Source organism: Amphibalanus amphitrite, unplaced genomic scaffold (genome assembly GCF_019059575.1).
Source record: "Amphibalanus amphitrite isolate SeventyFive unplaced genomic scaffold, NRLGWU_Aamphi_draft 001466F_arrow, whole genome shotgun sequence".
NCBI lineage: Eukaryota > Metazoa > Arthropoda > Thecostraca > Balanomorpha > Balanidae > Amphibalanus > Amphibalanus amphitrite.
Genome location: NW_024882959.1, coordinates 119,942 through 140,663, shown reverse-complemented (window position 1 = coordinate 140,663; position 20,722 = coordinate 119,942). Strand labels below are relative to the sequence as shown.

The window sequence follows — 20,722 nt, the reverse complement described above, 5'->3', positions numbered from 1 at the left end:
CTGCAGCACATTATTGGGGTCACAAGGATTGCAGCAAAATGAAATTCTCGGAAAGAGGCTTAGAGTTTGCATGGTTTAAGCGGAGGCACGCGCCGGCCAGACAGTCTCCGCGCCACTTCACATCCAACCGAGCGCTAATGAACGCCAGTGAAAACTCAACGCCCCATCAAGACGCCACTTCGCGGCACAACAAATGCACTCAATGTGTGCCATGGGCTTATTTTATTATATATCATACAGAATAAATAGTAACACAACCTCCATGGCGACACATTCCATGGTAACCAATCTTGATACACTAGCGTATCCCATGAATGGTCCAGATCTGGCAGCACATCGATGATCCAGTTGGCAACACATTGGTAGACAAGTGATGACAACCACAACGCGGGCTACGAGCCGTACAATTCTGGACGGCTTCAGCTCCAGTTGATATTCCAGCATTACAGAATGACTGAACCAACTTTGACTCGATAACCTATATGGCATAGGCACTCTGTTAGAACCAATACCAACAAAAAAAAACACAAAAAATACTCTGATTATTGTGTACGCATTGCATTAGGTACGTCATTAAATGGTCGTCCGCACACAAAAGAATAACGCGCATTACATTTCTTGGCATCTAAAATGCTATTTATAGGCAAATAGTTACACACCTATGTGGATAAAGGTAGGTTCTTTGAAAAATTAAACATACCTACCTAGCAACAATTGTTTTCAATTTCAATTAATTCCCCAGTTTCCGTTTGTAAGCAATCAATGACATGGCATCCAAAACAATCCTCTCGTTTTAGACTTGAATGACAGAAAATAATTTGAAATAAATCTGGTTTTATCGATCTCTGTTGTGTTATTCCATAGGCGCTGGCGCCGGGCGAATTTGTCCCTCGCCATTTGAGCGCACTTTACTGCGTCCGATAGTGGCGCAGTTGCGACAATAGTTGGCCGCGTCGGACGCCAGCGCTCTAAGCGTTCCGTCATTTCACTTTGTCTGCCACGTCTGGAGAGCGATGAAGCCGCAAAATACAGAGCTGCACCACACAACTTTACTGTTTATATCCCCAGTAAAGCTCGGCCGAGACAAACTTTGAGTGGTTTCGACAGAGTTTCTCGCGGGGGTTTCTCTCGCGTGTCAGCTGCCTGTTGCCTGCACATGCGTGGATGTGGCGGAACGCAGGGTCCTGGTTCGATGATAACAACAACATTCCATCAATTATTTTGACAGGTGCCAGACTAGAGCATTGGATTATTACGCCCTTTACAACCAGCTTCGCGTTTTGTTCCCACCACTAGGAAGTTGGCATCAATTGCGTAAGTTAGATACTCTGTACGATAAAATACAAAACCGTAATGTGACTTCTTAATTAACCCGCGACCGCCTGGGGGGGGTCGGATCCGACCCCCCACTCCGTTTTTCTTGAATAACTCATGAACCACTTTCGCTATCTACTTGAAACTTGTCATACCTTCTCCCCCATCAATTTGACGTCTTCTGTGCAATTTTTAAGAAAAAATTTCCAAAAATTTTTGAGATATATCGATTTTAGTGATGTAACTACATGGCGTTTTTAGTCAAAAAGTGGTAAATGTTTAAAAAATCGCCAAAAATCAGGGTTTAAAGCAAATTGCAAATTAAGGACATGAAAAGACGCAGCTCAACGAGTTCTTTAAAATGGCTATCTCGGATTTTCCATAAAATGCGTTTTCACCCCTAAAAATTCAAAAAACTATATTTTTTGGAAAACAGCTAATAAAATCCAAAATTTTGAAAATTTCCAAAAAATCGGAGTATATGTTGTAGAGCTCTATTAGAACATTAGATGCCCCAAATTTCAACTTTCTATCTTGATTTTTGACCCCCAAATTGTAAAAAATAGCTCCAACATGTATAGGGCATGGTGACGTCATAAGCATTTTCGTGAATTAGAGGTACTTCTGAACATCGCATGTGAAAACAAATGGCACCACTAGATTCCTGGGACAAAGCTCGTCTAGAAAAGTGCATTTTTATGTCAAAAATAAAAAGTTGAAAAATTGACCTTTTTTCTCAGCCGTCGTATAGTATAAACGATTTTTTATGCTTTCAATGCACACTTATCACCAGCACAGTGACTTGGGGTCACATATAACCATTACCATCGGATTCGGTGTGAAAGATAAGCCATAAAACATGTGTCGCACGCCCATGTAGCAGAAATTGAAAACCGTGACCTTTCGTGAACTGACCTGACCTTGACCCGTACTTAGTATGACCCCTATACGCACATGGTACCTTCACTAGGCCTTTGAGGTCATTTTTGGTGAGTTTCGAGCAGCAGCTATCGATTCCGCTGTCCGTAAGCCTAATCATGCAAAACCCCTGAATTTGACCTTTGACCTGACCTTGACCCGAAAGTTGACCTCAATCTTAAAATCTTAAGAGTGCTTTGGGAAGGTCTCGTAGAGACCTTTCGAACGCCGCCTCGCGGGGCTCGATATGACCATTGGTTCTCGAGATAACAGGGGGGGGGTCGGATCCGACCCCCCCCCCCCCCCCAGGCTGTCGTGGGTACGGAAATAGCCCAGGCGGTGCCGGGTTAAAGCTCCATCGATTTCATACAAAGCCGAATCAAGCCATGGGTTTGGATCTCGGGTCATCTTCTTGCATCGCTGTGGGTGTCAATAGCGACTACCTGTGACGGCCGCTGAGCTGTGCCCCAAATAACGGCTGTCTCTTGCGTCAGCGACTGCAGCGGCACTGACAATGGTCTGCCGCGCGACGTCCCATTCCATCAACGGCCTAGGCCGTGAGGAGAGTCATTCCATGTGGATTTCATCGGCGGTCCCGCGCCGGTGGACCTCCGGACGGCGCCGGCACCGCGCCGACGATGCAAAGAGGCTTAAATATTTCCCGACAGGGCAGGCCGCCAGCTATGCATACTTAGCACCTGGCGAACGGATCCGGCAGGCCGGCTTATTGGTATTCGCACGGCCGCCGAGCCGATATGAACAAGTGCGGCGGGTTTGTGCGGACCGCGCGGCACAACTGGGGCGGCCGCGCCACGGCTGCCGCCAGCCGGCGTCATCGGCAGCCATCCGTCACCAGAGCGCCCAATCATCGTGGGACGGCGGCGGTGACACGTGCCGCGCACCACCGATCGCCGCCGCGGCACAAATGGCGCGCCATTCGCCGCCAACGCGCCGTAAAGCGACCGCTCCCGTCCACGTGTCGTAAAGCGGCCGAGGGATCCGTGCGTGGCGTCCGGCGTCCTCTCTGCCCGGATTGTGGCCGGGATTTGGCAGAGACCGGAGACGCAGCGGGGAGAGAGAGAGAGAGAGAGAGAGAGAGAGAGAGAGAGAGAGAGAGAGAGAGAGAGAGAGAGAGAGAGAGAGAGAGAGAGAGAGAGAGAGAGAGAGAGAGAGAGAGAGAGAGAGAGATGACCAGGCAAACGCGGATTTCTTGATGCAAATGCTCAACATAGATAAAGCTCTGCTACATTTCGGAGTTGCGTGATTTTGGAGTATGGATAAGTTTAGAGAAATCATAGTTACTGAGAGCTCGCCAATTATTGCTAGCGAGTCCTGTAGTTATGATGCAGTATTTCACCCAATGTCCCACTAACTGATTTAGTGACAAGGCCTTATTGCTGGCGACGGGAATTGCCTGTTAGTTAGGGAAATATTACAAATAAAATAGCAATGGCAAACTACCTAAAATTACAAAAGAACAAAGTAGGTACTGGCTAGTACACTACGCTCTTCGGTGCAAACATACAAAACAAAGAGCGGGAAAATCATTTCTCACACACACTGGCTCAGGCAAGATGAACGAACTCCCTGAGGGAAAACGGGCCACATTCAGTGAACGGCATAACAACACCTGAATTACTACGCCGAGTGACTTTTAGGCATTGTGGCAGCTGGTAACGCAAAATAATAAAAGCCAACAGATAAAGAATAACAGACGCCAAAGATATAAGCAGAACAAGAACATGCCAGCGATAAAATAACGGACAACTACGGCTCAAAAAGTACATACAAAGACTACTTATGGTCGAAAACACAACTTGTAAGAAAAATTGCACAGCAAGCCGTTCAAATGAAGATATTCATAAACATACGAGTACGTAAGCACAAAGACCTACTTATAGAGCGACAGCGAGGAAGGCAGCTTAACCCTCGCCGGCACAGGCCATTTTGAGTTCTTCGACGGCACAAGGGGGGGGGGGTACGACCCCCCTCGCGTTTGGCCCCTGATGGAGCTATAGCTTCACGGGAAAAACGAGCGTGTTGCCCGTCACGAAACAAAGCCAATGATACCTAATTTTTAAGGTCCTAGGTCATCGGTTGACCTTCCAGGTCAGGTCAATGACCCAAAAATCGGGAATATCGGGACCTGTTAGAAAGTCGTAAAGTGTGGCTCCCAAGGGGTTTTCCGGGGTTCTGATCACGAATATCGTGTAAGTTTTGATCACAGATGATGTCTTTTAGCGTTTAGACCAGGTCGGGTCAGGTTAGGTCAGGTCAACCGGTAGGGGTCGTGACGGGTATTCGTAGTACCTGTCATCCGCCTCTGACAGCTTCGTAACATGTTACGAAGGCACCAAAACTACTTTGTAAATGTTCAAATGGTTGCTAAATTCGAATTCAGCTCCAAAAACTAGCCTAGAAACATGTAAAACTCGAAAAAGTGAACCGAGGTCACCAAAGGTCAATGACCTGACCTGACGTTTAGGTGACCTTGACACCCACCCTAATGCATGGGAGCAACAGCAAATCACATGTTGGAACGTTTGAAACCACGAAAAGCTTGCAAACGCGCGGCTAATGCGAGCCGACATACGCCGAATCGCGATTCCGGCCAAACATGGTCTAGGAAAAGAGGTCACAGGTCAAAGGTCATTTGGGTCAGGGTCATGAAATTTTCAGGGTAGGTGTAAAAGTGATCAATGCGAAGGTACTGAAAGTTTCGTTGCCATCGACCGCTTTTTACGCGAGTTATTCGCGAAAAACCTTTGGGGGGTTGCATCGACGAGGGTTAAGTATGCATATGTAGGTGAAGGAGAAGAACGCAGGCTTTTAGAGGCGCCGCTTTTCGATCCGTGCACCTGCCCTCTATAACACGCTACCACTAAACCTTCGCCACCTCCCAGGTGCCCCCTTCTCAAGGCAGTTGAAATGTTACCTTAGGAGAAACGCTGGGGCGAGCCGAGCTCCTTTGCGGAGATAAGTCCGGAGGCTGATGAGTGAGTGCATTTTAGAGTGTGTGAGACGTGTGTGTGAGGCTTGTCCTGTGTGAGGCTTGTCCTCCTGTTTTTATTCCCTTTTTAATCTGTTGACGATGGGTAGGAATAGCCTGAAGCTTATTCGGGATTGCCCAAATACACGTGAATATGAATATGAATATGAACGCAGGGAAATGACGGAGAACGGAGGTGACGATATGCATACACATTTTTTCACATGATTAAACGCATGCTTGATTTCAAAAATCAATATATAGACCAAGCAATCGTCCACCGCACCAAACTCCACTGCACACAATGAACCCAATATTTTTCAGCCAATATAAACATGGCACGATCAATTAGTTTTCTCAAACAAGGTAAGAAAATCACTGAGCGACAGCTTTCCTCTCGCTGTGAGAACGTCAGAGGGTCTGTGTGCACACCTCTCTCCGCCGATCTCCCTCCACAGGCCGCAGTGGGTATCACCCTGGCCAGCTGGCCATCTGGAGCACTGACGTCGGGTCAGAAGTTCGCCGGTCAGCGGCACAAGTGTCGTTCAGCCGTCGCCCGGCTGACTGGTGGTAACGGATTGTGGCCGATCTTCGAGCCGAGACACCATTTGTCCGGCGGACGGCCCGGTGCCCGATTGCGTAGACAAACGATCATTGGCGGTGCCACGGCCGTGTGTTTGATGGAGGGCCCGTTCGGACCGCGCGGCGACGGTTTTTGCGCGTGCCGCAGTAGACCAGCCGCCGAGCCGTGGCCGGGAGATGTGATGACGTCAGAGGAACTAGAGGAGTCCGGCAGGACGCTGGCGGTGGAGTTGGAGCTCTGACCAAAATACAAACAAAAATACAGGACATGCCTGCCAAAGAATGAGCATCCAGAGATTGCCGCTTTCTGTGAAGAGCTTGATGAAATACTTGCTAATTAATCATGCGCCTGGGGTTTTGAGTGAATCGGTTATTGGAATGGAATACATTTGTACTGAAGGTCAGCGCGTTTATTTAAAGTTAATGACGTCACCTCTTGCCATCAGCACTCAGCACCCTTATAAAAGAATAGTTCGAAATTAACTGCAAATAGCTGAGCCATTGTATGCGGACTTCGGTTGAAGGTAATGGACGAAATGGTACAGGCAAGTGATTTGGAAACGACAATAGCCGGGTTAATGGCTTGAACTAGATAAATTGTGATTGAAATGACGTTAATGGCAATTGTTAATGATCAAACACTTACAATCTAGTTACCTACTTCTAATTGTTTCTATACTAGATATATGATTCGGATATCATTAACCCTCGCCCCGTTGGGGGGGGCCATTTTGGCCCCCCTGTGGTTTTTCCTGAATAGCAAGAAAACGGCGGCGCGCAGCGCCGCCAAATTTTCAGTACCTTTCCGGGCATCAATTTGACACCATCACACCAAATTTCAAGCCTTAGGTCACCTTAGGTCAGGAGTTATTGAGGTCAAACTGAGGTCATGTTCGAGCAAAAATGAGCAAAAAACATGCAATCTTGAAACGCTCACCAAATCTACAGTTATCAAGCAATTTCAAAGTTCTTTATATGGTCTAATAGACAAAAAGCGGAGCTACAAAACTGCTATCTCGGATTTTCAAAATTTTGGGTTTTTGACCCAAAAAATTTCAAAAAATTGATTTTTTTAGAAAAACTAAAAAAAAATTCAAAATTTTTCCGAATTTCGAAAAAACCGGAATATATGTGATAGTCCCTGCGCTCTTCTATATACATACCAAATTTCAGATCGATATCTCGTTTTTTGGCCAAGTTATAGCGAAAAAACTGTTCAAAAATGATGACGTCAAATTTTTGAACTCAATTTTTAGCGATTCTAGACCTCGTTCGGTAAAACAAAGACCACCATTGAACTCCCCGTGACGAGCTGCATCGATTCGATACCCATTTTATGCAAAAATATCAACTTTGAAATTTGACCTTATTTGACCTGACCTTGACCTGACCTTGACCTGACCTTGACCAAAACGTGACCTAAGCTGGCCCCAAAGGCTGCCTGACCCACATAATCGCATTTGTCATGTAAAATGGACCATAAAACATGTATCACACGACACTTTCATATTGTGACCCCCCAGTGACCTGACCTCAGTGACCTGACCTGGTATCAGTGACCTCAGCTAGCAAAATATGTGTTTGAAGAACATTTCCCCATCGATGATTTTCAATGAAATGCATTTTACTCGATTTTACAACGCATTTCTTGAAATGCCTGTAAACGGTGAAAATTGGACCTTTGACCTGACCTGTGACGTCATCGGTTTGACCTAGGTCAATAAAATTGGGTCACAAGGTAGTTCCCTGATAGGGCTATCCAACACCGTTTGCCGCTTGTCGCTACGTTGCGTGGTTCTCGAGATCTTAGGGGGGGGCCAAAATGGCCCCCCCCCAACGGGGCGCGCTGCTCGGCAGAGCCCAACGGGGCGCGGGTTAACCCTCGCATGTGTGCGGCGTTTGCCAGCTTCTAATGTGTAGGGGGGGGGGTCGGTTGGACCCCCCCCTTGCCGTTTGGCCCCTGATCGAGCTAGAGCTTCGCGGAAAAAACGAGCGTGTTGCCCGTGACGAGAGGAAGCCGATGATACCCAATTTTAAGGTCCTAGGTCATTGGTTGACCTTCCAGGTCAGGTCAATGACCCAAAGTCGGGAAAATCGGGACCTGTTAGAAAGTCGTAAAGTGTGGCTACTAAGGGGTTTTTCGGGGTGCTGATCACGAATATCGTGTTAGTTTTGATCACAGATGATGTCTTGAAGCATTTAGACCAGGTCGGGTCAGGTCAGGTCAGGTCAACCAGTAGGCGTCGTGACGGGTATTCGTAGTACGTGTCAACCGCCTCTGACAGCTTCGTAACATGTTACGAAGTCACCAAAACTACTTCGTAAATGTTCAAATGGTTGCTAAATTCGAATTCAGCTCCAAAAACTAGCCTAGAAACATGTAAAACTCGAAAAAGTGACCCGAGGTCACCCGAGGTCACCAAAGGTCAATGACCTGACCTGACCTTCAGGTGACCTTGACACACACGGGAGTAACATCAAATCACATGTTGGAACGTTTGAAACCACGAAAAGCTTGCAAACACGCGGCTAGTGCGAGCCGACATACGCGAAATCGCGATTCCGGCCAAACATGGTCTCGGAAAAGAGGTCACAGGTCAAAGGTCATTTGGGTCAGGGTCATGAAATTTTCAGGGTAGGTGTAAAATTGATCAATGCGAGGGTACTGAAAGTTTCGTCGCGATCGGCCGCTTTTTACGCGAGTTATTCGCGAAAAACCATGGGGGGGGTCCATCCGACCCCCCCCCCCCTACACATGCGAGGGTTAACATACTAAAAAAGTGAGTCGATAACAGTGGATATTTTCTGTAATTAATGCAAATACGATGCTATCAAAAATTATGTCTGATTGCTAGAAATAAGAATAACGCCACTCGCCTGCGACAATGCAGATCCAAGCGATGAACTTCTTTCGCGAGACAAAGGCTGCGATGAGATCCGCCCCGAAAGTTGAGCGTTGACTTCATACGATAGTGGGCGCGGCTTGTGTGCCCACACTAACCATTATAGCACAAACCCACTGAATTGAGTTTAGCATAACTTTGTCAGCCTAAAGGTCAATGGACAATATCCTAAACTAACAGACTTTCGCCGTGAACTATTGCGTTGCGTGGCGAGTTTCATGCAGAGAAAATGACAAGAGAATTGCTTTAGAGTGGCGGTACCTACGATGACCATCAAGCCTTGCATGCCAACTAGAGTAGAACCGCTAAAATATCGCGAGGGTGACATTATATGCACGGATATCAGCGCACGATCACGCGCACATTTGTAACCAGGAACAAGTACCGAGACGCATAAAGCGCTGCGCAATCAACCACGGCAATGACACCCATTAGGGCGGTAAATTACACTGGAGTAACCCGCACCGGAAGAGTAGTTCACGCACTGCGGTATAGGGTTACACCTCGTGTTACGGGTCATTGGCCGATCGTTAGTTCGTTGTCCCTCTCGTGATAAACTGTGCTGTCAAGACAAGGTAACGATCCGTATGGGCGATGCAGTGGTCTGAGCACGCACCCCCCAGCAACACTGGAACAGGAGGCAGGAGCGGTGCTCGATGTGGCATACGGAGGTGAAACTTCATGCTAATGATGCTTAGGCTATTGGTTTTTTATTAGAACCATTGATGTTGGTAAATTTATTCTAATTTTTACCCCTACTCTCATATTTACTTTTACATTTTTTGTTTTGTTTTGTTTTTCAGCGCAATGAATGAACCTATTCATATTGTATAATGCATGAACCTGTCTCATATGTCATGTCATATCTTTCATTGTTTGTATGTCTGATGTACTTTATTTCCCGGACTTCACCTATTATAGTGGATAATTCCTCTGTTGGTTATCATGACAAATAAACAAATAAACAAACAAACATGACTTTGATGAGCTTTAAAATGCATGGAATATATATCCGTTGCATCTTGATTTAAACTTACGTAAGGCGCATGCATGAAGGAAGGTTTGCGGCATGAATGATCTGTGGACGAATGAATGCTAGATATCCTCCCGTGCCAAAGGTCATGCAATAATAATCGAAGAAAAATTATCCTTAACTGATCTATAAGCAGTGCTTACCATGAACTAGGGTTTACAGTTATCCCTTTAGTGAAAAAATATATGAAAAGGGTGGTGCTGGATTTAGAGCTGTCACACAACTCGTACAAATTGAAACCAGAGTTCACCGAAATAACCAAAGCAGGCTTGGTGAATTATGTTCCCACTTATTGCAACGCTCTGCATCGAAATCACAGAATGCTGAGATAATTGCAACCGACATTCCACTGACAAGTTTTTAAATTCATCACCTGGTGCTAGTTAGAGCAAAATTGGCAACTTTCACGTGCTTGCTAAATGCAAAATATTTTACGGCTACAAAAAGAAAACATTTTCACATTTTTCCACACACAACCTGTCACTCAAATATCAGTGCTTGGTGGCTGACGCCTGACGGTATGTAAGTGCTAGTGATGTCAATCGGTTACCGAAAATTTCGGTTACCGAAAAGATATGCTGACCGATTCGGTAATCGGTCGGTCAGGCCCCCCAAAAATCGGACACTTTCGGTCACCCTGCCAGTGAAGCCATTTTCAAAAAGAGAAAGTATTCCATTTTTGCCTAGTTAAAATGAAATTTATTGGGATGTTAATGATAAAGAGTTACAAAATTTCCCCCAAAAGCTACAAGAGATGCCACATTTTGGCAACTTCAGTACCCATCCTGATCCCACCCAGCAGGCAGCAGCCACCCATTGTGCAACCACAACTACAAGCAGGCTTATTTTGACTCAGTTGGCCCCACAAATACACACAATTTCGAAACTCAATTCCAGTCTAACTGTTAAGATATCACCTGTAATCAAAGAAGTATTGCCTACAAAAATCATTATACAGTGATCAAAAATGCAAGGACAAAAAGAACTTGAATTACTGAAATGTGTTTCTGAAGACTGGACAGTTAGCACTAAGCACTTAGCAGTGATCACATTTCAATTTACATTTCACGGGTGTTCTACTATTCCACATTCTCCTTAAATATTGCAGGTACCAACCAAATGATTGAAATCTAGATGACCACAACATAAAAATTAAAAACATAGGAATCTTGATAAAAACTACAGAGGGCCATGTCCGCTTTCTGGAATCTTCCACATCATCTCCAAACACAAGGGATTTTGAAACAGATGCGCCATAACAGAGACTTTAAACCAGCTGATTAAGTTGCTGCAAAAAGGTTTTGGATTGTTACATGCTGCATCGTGAATGATTTTATTGATGTAAATGTTCCAACACGATTTTGATTTGAAGTCTAATGAAATCAACATTGTAAGTGTAATTCACTTCAAGGAAATTAGTTTCACTTCAATAATTCAACCAAAAGGGCATATAAATAAATATTAGGTACGTCATCGTCTTACATCCTTTAGTTAGGGAAGAGAGGATCTTAAAAGTCAATCCTTGGTTCTACTTGGGTTCTACTGGGTTCTACTATTGTTTTGCGCCTGTATTAATTTTGTCTGCATATTGTGTTTTCTTGTAAAGATAAGACAAATTGCCAGTTTAATGAATTTTCATTTCATTTTTGGGACGAAATTCAGGCTCAGAGCTACCTAATACCTGCCTTGTCAGCTGGATTTTCAGTGTCAAATTCTTCGTAGAGTGTCTCAGACCACATCTCAAGACTCAAGGCCAGTTTCCAAGCAGTGTTGATGTGTTTTGTGGTGTTTTGATTCTGCCTTTTCTCCTAGGGAATGTTGTCATGAACATACCTATTACCAACCATTGGACTTAAGCTAATTGATCGTGCTTTTGCACCATGAATGAGTATTCTTCCTTACATAGACCACAGCAGATTCTTGACAATTCTAATTAACCAAATCTGTGAAATGCTGAGGTCCATGTGTTCCTAGTTTACCCTTAGCAATGTAACTTCTACCACAAAATGTATTTTGCAGTGGCTAGGAGTTGACTGAATTTGGACTGAAATGCCAGTTCCCATTATTTTCCATCAGAATTTACCAATTATTTTAATTTTGGGGTATTTCGGTCAAATTTCGGTCAAACTTTGGCTTGGGATGTTATCGGTCGGTATTCGGTCGGAAATTTTTCCCAAATTTTGGTTTCGGTCGGTATCGGTCAGACATTTTTTGGAAAATGACACCACTAGTAAGTGCCTCCTCTTCCCCCTCATTGTTGTTGCTCATTCCTCGCTCATTCACCCAAATCTACTCACCGATGACGGTGAGATTGACGCGTGAGTTTCTGGTGGGCGACTGTAGAAAGTCGACTCGACACCGGTACAACTGCTGATCGCTGGCCTTCACCTGGCTGATGACCAGCGCCGCGCCCTTGGAGCCCAGTCGGAAGGTGACCCTGGTCCTGTCGACGGCCGGGTCAGACCAGTGGGACCCGCTGCCGTCAGCGGGGCCGCCGGTCACTGACGAACGGCTGTCGTACCTGTGGGGAGGGGTAGGTCAGTGGGAGAGAGAGAGAGAGAGAGAGAGAGAGAGAGAGAGAGAGAGAGAGAGAGAGAGAGAGAGAGAGAGAGAGAGAGAGAGGGAGAGAGAGAGAGAGAGAGAGAGAGAGAGAGAGAGAGAGAGAGAGAGAGAGAGAGAGAGAGAGAGAGAGAGAGAGAGAGAGAGAGAGAGAGAGAGAGAGAGAGAGAGAGAGAGAGACGTTCTTAGAAAGATAGACTGGACCTGAGGGAAGCGATAGTTCTCTTCATACATGCCTAATAGTTGCATTGTACATCGTGAAATTAAATTGATGCATTAGTGGGTAACCCTATTAGTGGCAGGCTCCTGGCTACCCCTATTAGTGACAGGAGGGCTGTTTACGACCCCCCCCCCCCCCTGATATCTCGAGATCTAACGGGCCGATTTTCAAAATTCAAACGGCATTCGATTTCGCTCAACGTGATCTACATTTCTAAAAAAATAAAAATTAAAAAATGTCAATAGGGGGTAGAGGGGGGTAAAACGGGCAAATTGCAGATACATTTTAGACTGTTTATCACGGCCAGGTTTCTGAACCAATCTTAACGCAACTTTTGCCGATCGATAGAGAATGAACCAGGAATTCACATGGATCCTAAAAATATGCATTTTCAAAAATCATAGGCGGGTACAGATCATTGAGATTGGGGGTACACAAAAAGTATAGTAAGTAAGGTTTTTGTTGGTACTGTTTCTAAAAAGGGTGGTAATGGTCTTGTTATGTTACAATTTTCTTATGAGAGAACGACTACAATTGTATTGGTCATGCATAGGCGGTGTCAGGGCACCTATGTTGGGAGGTAAAACATAACCCCCCCTTTTTGGACGCCTGGATCCGCCTATTATAGCAAAAACGTGTCAAAAGAGGATGCACAATAACTTTGTATATGTTATCACATGATACCTTTCATTCACTGTTCGTAAAACTGGTGCATACAGTTATAATACATCAGCATCGTGATCTTCGCCCAAATGACTCGCTTCACGAATAGGACCCCCCAATTCCCAGTGCTCTGGAGCCGCCCCTGGTAAAGTTATGAACTTGAAATTTTCAGGGAATGTGCCCAATTTAGTTTTAGGAAAAGTCAGAAAATTTCAGCATCGTAGCTTCAGCGGTTTCGGAGATATTGCCGAAAAATATGAGGGGTGGATGAAAACACCCCCCCCCCCTCTGCCACTATACTCTGTTCCGTGAGAGGAGGAGCGATCTGCCGAAGAAACTCCATGCAAGCTTGATATGGAACAGACTATAATAGGGTTAAGAGTGCCACGTTTCAACCGTACATTTTATTCAAAAACATACAAATTTAAAGTTATCCAAGCAAACTTCAATGAAGAATATTCATGTTAATAATCCTGATCTGATCATGTCGAAAATCATATGTAGTTAAGAGCAAACGTGTCCTTACGGTTCGCGGGCATCGTCTGATAAATAAATATATCAAATTCAAATTTTCATCTCGCCCAATGGCTGGCCGACGGAACACTGGCCGCCCACCAAAGGTCAAAGAGACACAGCGAGACATCAGCACAATGGCAGATACATCGTCGGATTCGGACCGTTAGAGGCATGAATGTGAAACTTGTACATACGACGAGACGATTCTTTGGGGCGTTATTTTCCAGTCGGCGCATAAATCGCCGCCGCTGGCATATCCGATTGGGCCCCGGAGACATGTGGCACCATAAACAATTGGCGCCGTCCCGACATTGGGGTCACACACACATGCATACATCTCGCGGAGCTGGCGTCCTTCTTCAAAGCAAAAGTCTCTTGGAATTGGACTGCCGCACAGTTATATGTAAAGCATTGCGAATTGTGGAATAGCATTATTCAACATAATCAAGGCTCTGTGTTGTTTATTTTAGATGGTTTAGTATTTTATTTGTATGATTACCCAATGAGATTAGGCTAAAATCATGCCATGCATTGCAAAGAGATGCAGCACCGTGAGAACAGCCTGGTATAAAGTTTAAAATAAGCTCGAAATAAATTCTGTTACAAAAATGAATTCCTGTCATGAGAATACACTCCGGGCACTGCCCTCTCCATGGGTCACCGATTAGATCTGCCTCGGCCGCCGGCCAGATTAATGATCCTGTTACTTGAGCCCCCGTCTGCAGTGTGCCACCATCTCTGCTGTGTGGCGGCGCCCATTTATACATCCCTCCCTCTGGGCAGTACTCCACTCACGTGTAGATGGGCGTACCGCCGGTACCGTGGTACCACAGTACCAGCCGCAGACGGTCCGACCGGGACGGGGGTGTGACGTCACAGGGCAGCTCAGCTGACTGGCCGGCCACCGCGTACTCTTGGGTCAGCTGACCTGAGGACACGCAGAAATTCGGTGATGTTATTGGCTCCAGCATGCAACGTGTTAGTTCTTGCTGACGTGTTAGCATGCTGACATCGCACTCCATGTGCGTCAAATAACACATGATGCAAAAAATAAACCTATCTTTAAGACGTCAGTGAGTGAGGTATTTTACCGTCTCTCAAGGTTAGCCATGGGCCATACTAGTTTTTCTTTATTACAGTTTCACCTTAGAGCGGGAGGCGAAGGCGATAATATTTTATCACCGTAAGCACATGCGTTGCATGATGTGTCATTTTGGAGGCGTGAATAGAATGCGTTCATTTATCAGTATCAGTATCGAACTGAAGACGCTAGGACGGTGGCGTGACCTCTTTTCTGATAAGAAATGACGATATCAGACGATGGAGGTGGAAGCTCGATGCTTGCATTCAAAGGCCTAAAACACCTTAGGTAGAAAGCCGCGCAGTAATGCAGCATAATCCAAAATCCAAAAATCAAGAAGTAAGCTGCTGCGAAAATATTTTACCTTCCTACCAGACTAAGCAGATTAGAAAAACTTCACTGCATCAGCCAGTTCCTATTTATTCGCCGCCATATTAGTTTTACAGATCGGGTTTGATTTCACGGGAGTCGCCAGGCGACTCGATGACGAGTTTGCAGCAAGTTGGTCCCACCGGCTAATTGGTGAGCTGGTGGTAAACAGCCGCGCCGGGTAAGGTAAGTCCTCAGCTATCGGAGAACCAGTCTCAAACAGGGAGGGATAGAGACGCGCTATTGATTTCACCATTATTTGTGGATCAACGGCATCGAATGCTGCCATTGACCGTATACATAGCAAGCGCTCACTTCTGCGATAATTGTACCAGATAACACGTGAGATGATGTTTTTCGTACTCCAGCGTAGATGGGTAGCCATACGGCTTCCACGGTAGACAGTGATGACATCAGTCATCTTTTGCAAGCTCGTTAAAGAAGCTCTCAGTCCCAGCGGATAAAAACAACACCTAAGAATTACCAGATAACACGTTTTTACCATACCGTTTTTACCATCGGCACACTTTTGGCCATGTTGTAAGGCAAGAGAACTTCGCAATCAGCTGTTTCCTGCATATTGGACATAAATAAGCAGCTGGAAGCAGCACAAATGTCTCTTAGCCAGAAAATCTGCTGCTGATTCAGCATAACGTCTAATTAACCCAGCTAGAATGTCCTGCAGTGTTCATTTGAAAATGATGTCCTCAACTCTCAAGGATGGGCTGTGGAATAGCTAGTTAGATTCGCCAGCTGTTGAGTCGATAAATACTGAAAATCAGGCGGCCACAGCAGTAGTTTTCAACATAAGTATGTACTATGTAGCATAATTGTGCATGCTTTATTTCATGTATGTACGTCAAATAGTGTACGGTTGTACATACGTATATAGTTAAATGCATACAGCACAACATACGACTGATTGTGGTCCATGTTCTGTGATATTCAGGTCAACACTGATCATCTGTTTGACCTCTCTGCAGGTTCTATTTATTGCTTTGGCTGCTTTCCATTTATTCGTTGCTCGCGTCGTTTCTACTTACCAGCGTTTTGACGTCCGTATAGACCTGGGAATGAACAGAATGAAGTGAGCTACGACAAACAAACGTACCATTTATAAAGTCATCTCAGAAAGCAATGTTTTAGCTGGCATTGATAGCCGGCAGGATAGTCGGCAGGGTACGTCAAGGCAGTAGTACAAGATGTGACAAGCACAGCCTGCTCGATGAGTTTCACTGAGATTAAAAAAAGAACACTTCATGGACATGGTGCTCAACTGTATGATGTGTATCAAAACCAGCAGTACTATCACTCAGTACAGTATCACTCCAATAGCAGCAGCATCACCCAGTTTCATGTAAGTACCAATGATGCATGTCTGTTGCTCACTGCTCAGTGTTCAGCACAGGCCGGCCGCATTCACAGCATGGTGCCTTGCGGTACAGTCTAAGTACGCAGGGTGCACCGCGGCGCAGTCTAACTATTCAGGGTGCATTGCGGTGCGGTATACCAACACTACCAGCCAGCCGCCATGTCCTGTGTTCCTGGTCATAAATAAATAACTTCTAAGCATCAAAACATGTGCAATGGCGATGACTTTATCATTGGACAACTGTGGTGTTACAATGAGGCCGCTGGCGGCAATACACAGCAATGAAATCTGGATAGAAAAAAAATGCAATCTCCTGTAAGCAGAAACTACTAATAAAGAATAAACGATAAAAGTATGTTACTTACGAACTAAAATCCCATAAGCCCCGTACAACGATTAGAGAAAGAGACAGCTTAGGGCGTCACAAAGTTTATTTTCAGATCTAAGAGAGTTTCACAACAAAACCCAGACTCAGGCAGCTTTCCAGCTGAGAGGAAACATTCATTCTTGAAGTTTTTTTTTAATCGCCCAGAAGTCAAATGAGTTGTTCTTTTGTTTGTCAATTTCGCATGGAAATTCGCCAGAAACCGTCACAATGATCGTCAGGCGTCAATCATATCATTGTTGTCTTTTCAGTATAATATTCACATCTGGATCAACTTGATAAATACGACAAAAGCACAAAGATAAGTGCGTTCAAAGTTTGATGCATATGTTTTAGTATGTTGCATTTAAAGTTGTCATGCATGACTGCAATTCTCTAAAAAATTCATACTTATATACACGAACTACTTTGCTCAATCATGCTCGCGAAAAAGAAAATCACACCTAAATTGTTTTCATGAGGGACTTTGATATCATCAACGCCAGTTTTTAGCATCAACGTCAACGTAAAATAGTCATCAGGCCATACAGACTAAACGGAAAATCATGATTTACTATTCACCGCGGTACACATATACACATTACATATTATCTTGTCCACCACTTAGACAAGGTGTTGTTATGACATTGCGGCATTTGTTACAAAGTGCAAAGGCTTGGTCACGTTTTATCAGATATATCTGATGGTATGCTGCATAGTCACGACTAACTATGCGGTCTAATCTGCCAAGTCTTGTGACTTTAATCTAGCTTCGTCCCACTTTGTCTCTGCTCACGCAATCACGCCTCGTGTCGTCTATGTAATCTCGTATTGCGTTATTCCTTACCCACGTCTCATCCCTCCTCGTCCCAGCGCAGCCCGTCTCGTCTTGTCTCGTCCCGCATACAATCCTTTCAGCAGTCCTGTCGCCTCGGACGTGCCTCCGCCTGCGGCCTCTGCATATCTCAACTTTGACCGTAGGTCACCGGGCCCGCTAATGCCCTCGGCAGTGAGCTGGGCGCCTGAAAGGCGGCGCCGCGCCCCTATCTCGAACTGCACCGCCCCCGGGAAGTCAGCTCGTTCATCGCGTTTCAACGCCGCAGCCAAATTGGATGATGGAACTGTGCCGCGAGCCGGCCGAGCCCCGGCTCAATCCCGCTCAAATCTGCAGAAGAGCGCAATTCTGACAGTTGACTCGGCTTTTAAGCCAGACAAACGCTCAATCCGGGCCGACTCTCGAAGCGGGGGTGGCGTCAAATCCAAACAGCGGCGGTCTATTCAAACAGGTGGCGGCGCTCTATTCAAACCGGTGCCGCGCCCGTAACTGGGCGCCGCAGACCTCACGATTGCGTCGACTGTTCGCGGCGCTGCTACTGTGAATTGACGCTGAATAAATGCCTACAGATGAGCGAGCGCCCACATAGAATATTGTGGGTATGCGTGATGGAAGGGCCATATCCTTACAGTGAAAGTTTTCGAACTGATGACGATGATGATGGACTGATTTAAGCTTGTTTTGCTTGTGAACTTCCTAATACTTCTTCAAAGGTCTGTCAAACACTTTCTGCTCAATGGTTATGAATAAATATATAGACCTGTTCCAGTTCATTATAGCCATGCGTGGTACCGAGAACCTACACAACATTCCCATTCGCAGCCCCTTCACCTGGGCACAAATTGTGGTGTCAACTTGAGCTTTTTTTTGATGATTTGGTACACTGTCTGCGCCTCATCAACGTCGTCAGGCTGCAACATGGCCTCATTCAACAGCACACAGGCTCGTCTGCGGACATTGATCGGTGCCATTAACGTCGAGTTGGTTTGTCTCGTGGTGAACTATCGGTCGGGGAGCTGTTACGGGGCCGCTGCTCGCGGGCGCCGTGATCCAGGAGGCATCCGTCAGCGATCGATAGAATTAAATCATCTGCTGATGGACGTATCTACACTATCGGCCGAGAGATTCACACCATCGCGATGGTGTGAACTGGCATCTGCGACGGTCGTCCGCGGCCATCCATCGGGTCGTCTTGCCCAGGAGCTGGAGGTGCCAGGATCGCCACTGGAACAGATTCGAGAAGCCAGACTGCATGTTTGTCGAGCATCTTCGCGAAGATCCGTCGAACTCTTGGAGTAGTGATATCAATTACGGAAAATCGGAATACCGATACCAAACCAAATACCAACCAAAACCATGGGAAAATACCGAAACCAAACCAACTTGGGAAACTGAGGAAAATACCAACTTTTCCCCGATTTCTTAGCTTCTTATACATTAGTGAGGGCTTATGATACCAACAAAATACCAAACACATTACGATTGAAATACCAAATACCAATTTGGTATCGGTTTGGTATCGGTATACCAAAAAGTTGTTATCCGATTGACATCTCTATCCTGGAGCATCGCAGCGTCGATGCATCCTCTTCCGGTGATCAAGAACGACGTCCCGGATGACAGATCGGTCAGGCACACGTCCAGGAGGAACCGAAAGACACAAGAACTCGACACCAGCTTGCAATGCCTCGTCCGACATCAGGGGACCGGCTCCCAGCATCGCCTCCAGAAGCTCCCGACGGGTGGGGGACGTCATCTCATTGAGTGGATCTGAAACGGGAAAATCTAATTTACTGCTAAAGTAGCAAAAAGTAGCAAAACCTTTTCCTACCAAGTGAAGAGTGATGTCGTAGGTATCACATGATATGGGTTTGATTTTGTACTTTGCTGTCCTTCTGTACGATTTCATCCGATGAACAAACAACAAGCGACCGCACGACCACTGTGATTCCAACCAAAGGGAATTCTCCCAGTATTGGCTCAAAAGGGGAAACGACCACTTGGTTGGGAAGTTGCCATCCTTGGGTGACTGGAGGTACCACAAAAACTTGGAGACACGAACGTTCACTGGTGAGCACACGAGCACAACTCGTCACTTGCTGAGAAGCGGCACAAAGAGGGGAAAACCCTCACTTTTAAACGCGCACTGCTCCTGATCAGAGGGCTCGGGAACCAAACTAAAAGCATATCTCGGTTCCCCAGGAACATAACAAAAGAAAAATAACCCTGGAATAAGTAAATTCGAAAACAGCAAATATTATTTTTGATCGGGTCTTACGTGAATCTGGACCAGCGTGTGCATCGGTCGATAAATTTACGCCATCGGCCGGTAGGTGTGTGTTGTCAATCGTCAGATATACTTCATATAGACGAATAGTTATACGCTGCACCAAAACATCGCGTGGATCGTATCGTTCCTGGAATGGCAATAATAAACCAGCTTCTTGCGTCATATAAGCTGGACGCATGGATAAGAAGGTAATGGGAGGTTCAGAACTTCCGACAGACAAAAAAGAAATTACCGAGCGAACGAACTACTTCTGACAGACCATAGCTTCTCCCATCGGTACCTCAGCAGAATCAAATTACCAGATTAGTATGAGAGCTGCGACCTTCAACATCAAAGTTGGCGTTACAAAAGATGGAGTCAACTCCCGAAAAGCACTTAGCCTTCGCCTTCATACCTAAAAGCTGTGTCGTGGGCTCTTTCAACCGATCGATTGGCAACTGTTGTGTTTGTGTATAGGCCCCCCCGAGGCCCCATACTTGGACCGCCTCTGCGGCCCCACTGGGCCCGGTGCCTGTGAGCGCCCCTGCCGGCGCCAGCTGACCGTGCGCGCCAAGCGGCGTGACTGGCGCACGGGACGTGGGCTGGCGCTCGCCATACTTGTTTACGTTTTCGTGTATCTCTTTCGGCTTAACGTTTCGCAGCAAATAAATCGCTTTAATCCGTTTATATATTTCCATTTCGAACCGATAAACGACAACTAAACATGGCGCGGTC

The 20,722-nt window shown here is 45.8% G+C and overlaps 1 protein-coding gene across 1 annotated transcript in view; it reads right to left on the bottom strand.

Annotated features, from left to right (window-relative positions):
* The window catches only part of LOC122373249 (cell adhesion molecule 2-like), a gene marked incomplete at its 3' end in the record, with an annotated part of 34,394 nt that extends 16,653 nt beyond the window's left edge, over positions 1-17,741 (bottom strand). Inside the window, exons 1-3 of the mRNA XM_043351123.1 lie at positions 17,735-17,741; positions 14,493-14,625; positions 12,037-12,182 (exon numbers count right to left, since the gene is read on the bottom strand). Of these exons, the coding sequence (XP_043207058.1) occupies positions 12,037-12,182; positions 14,493-14,625; positions 17,735-17,741 (286 nt within the window). The remainder of the gene's footprint in view (positions 1-12,036; positions 12,183-14,492; positions 14,626-17,734) is intronic.
* Between the last annotated feature and the right edge of the window lie 2,981 nt (positions 17,742-20,722).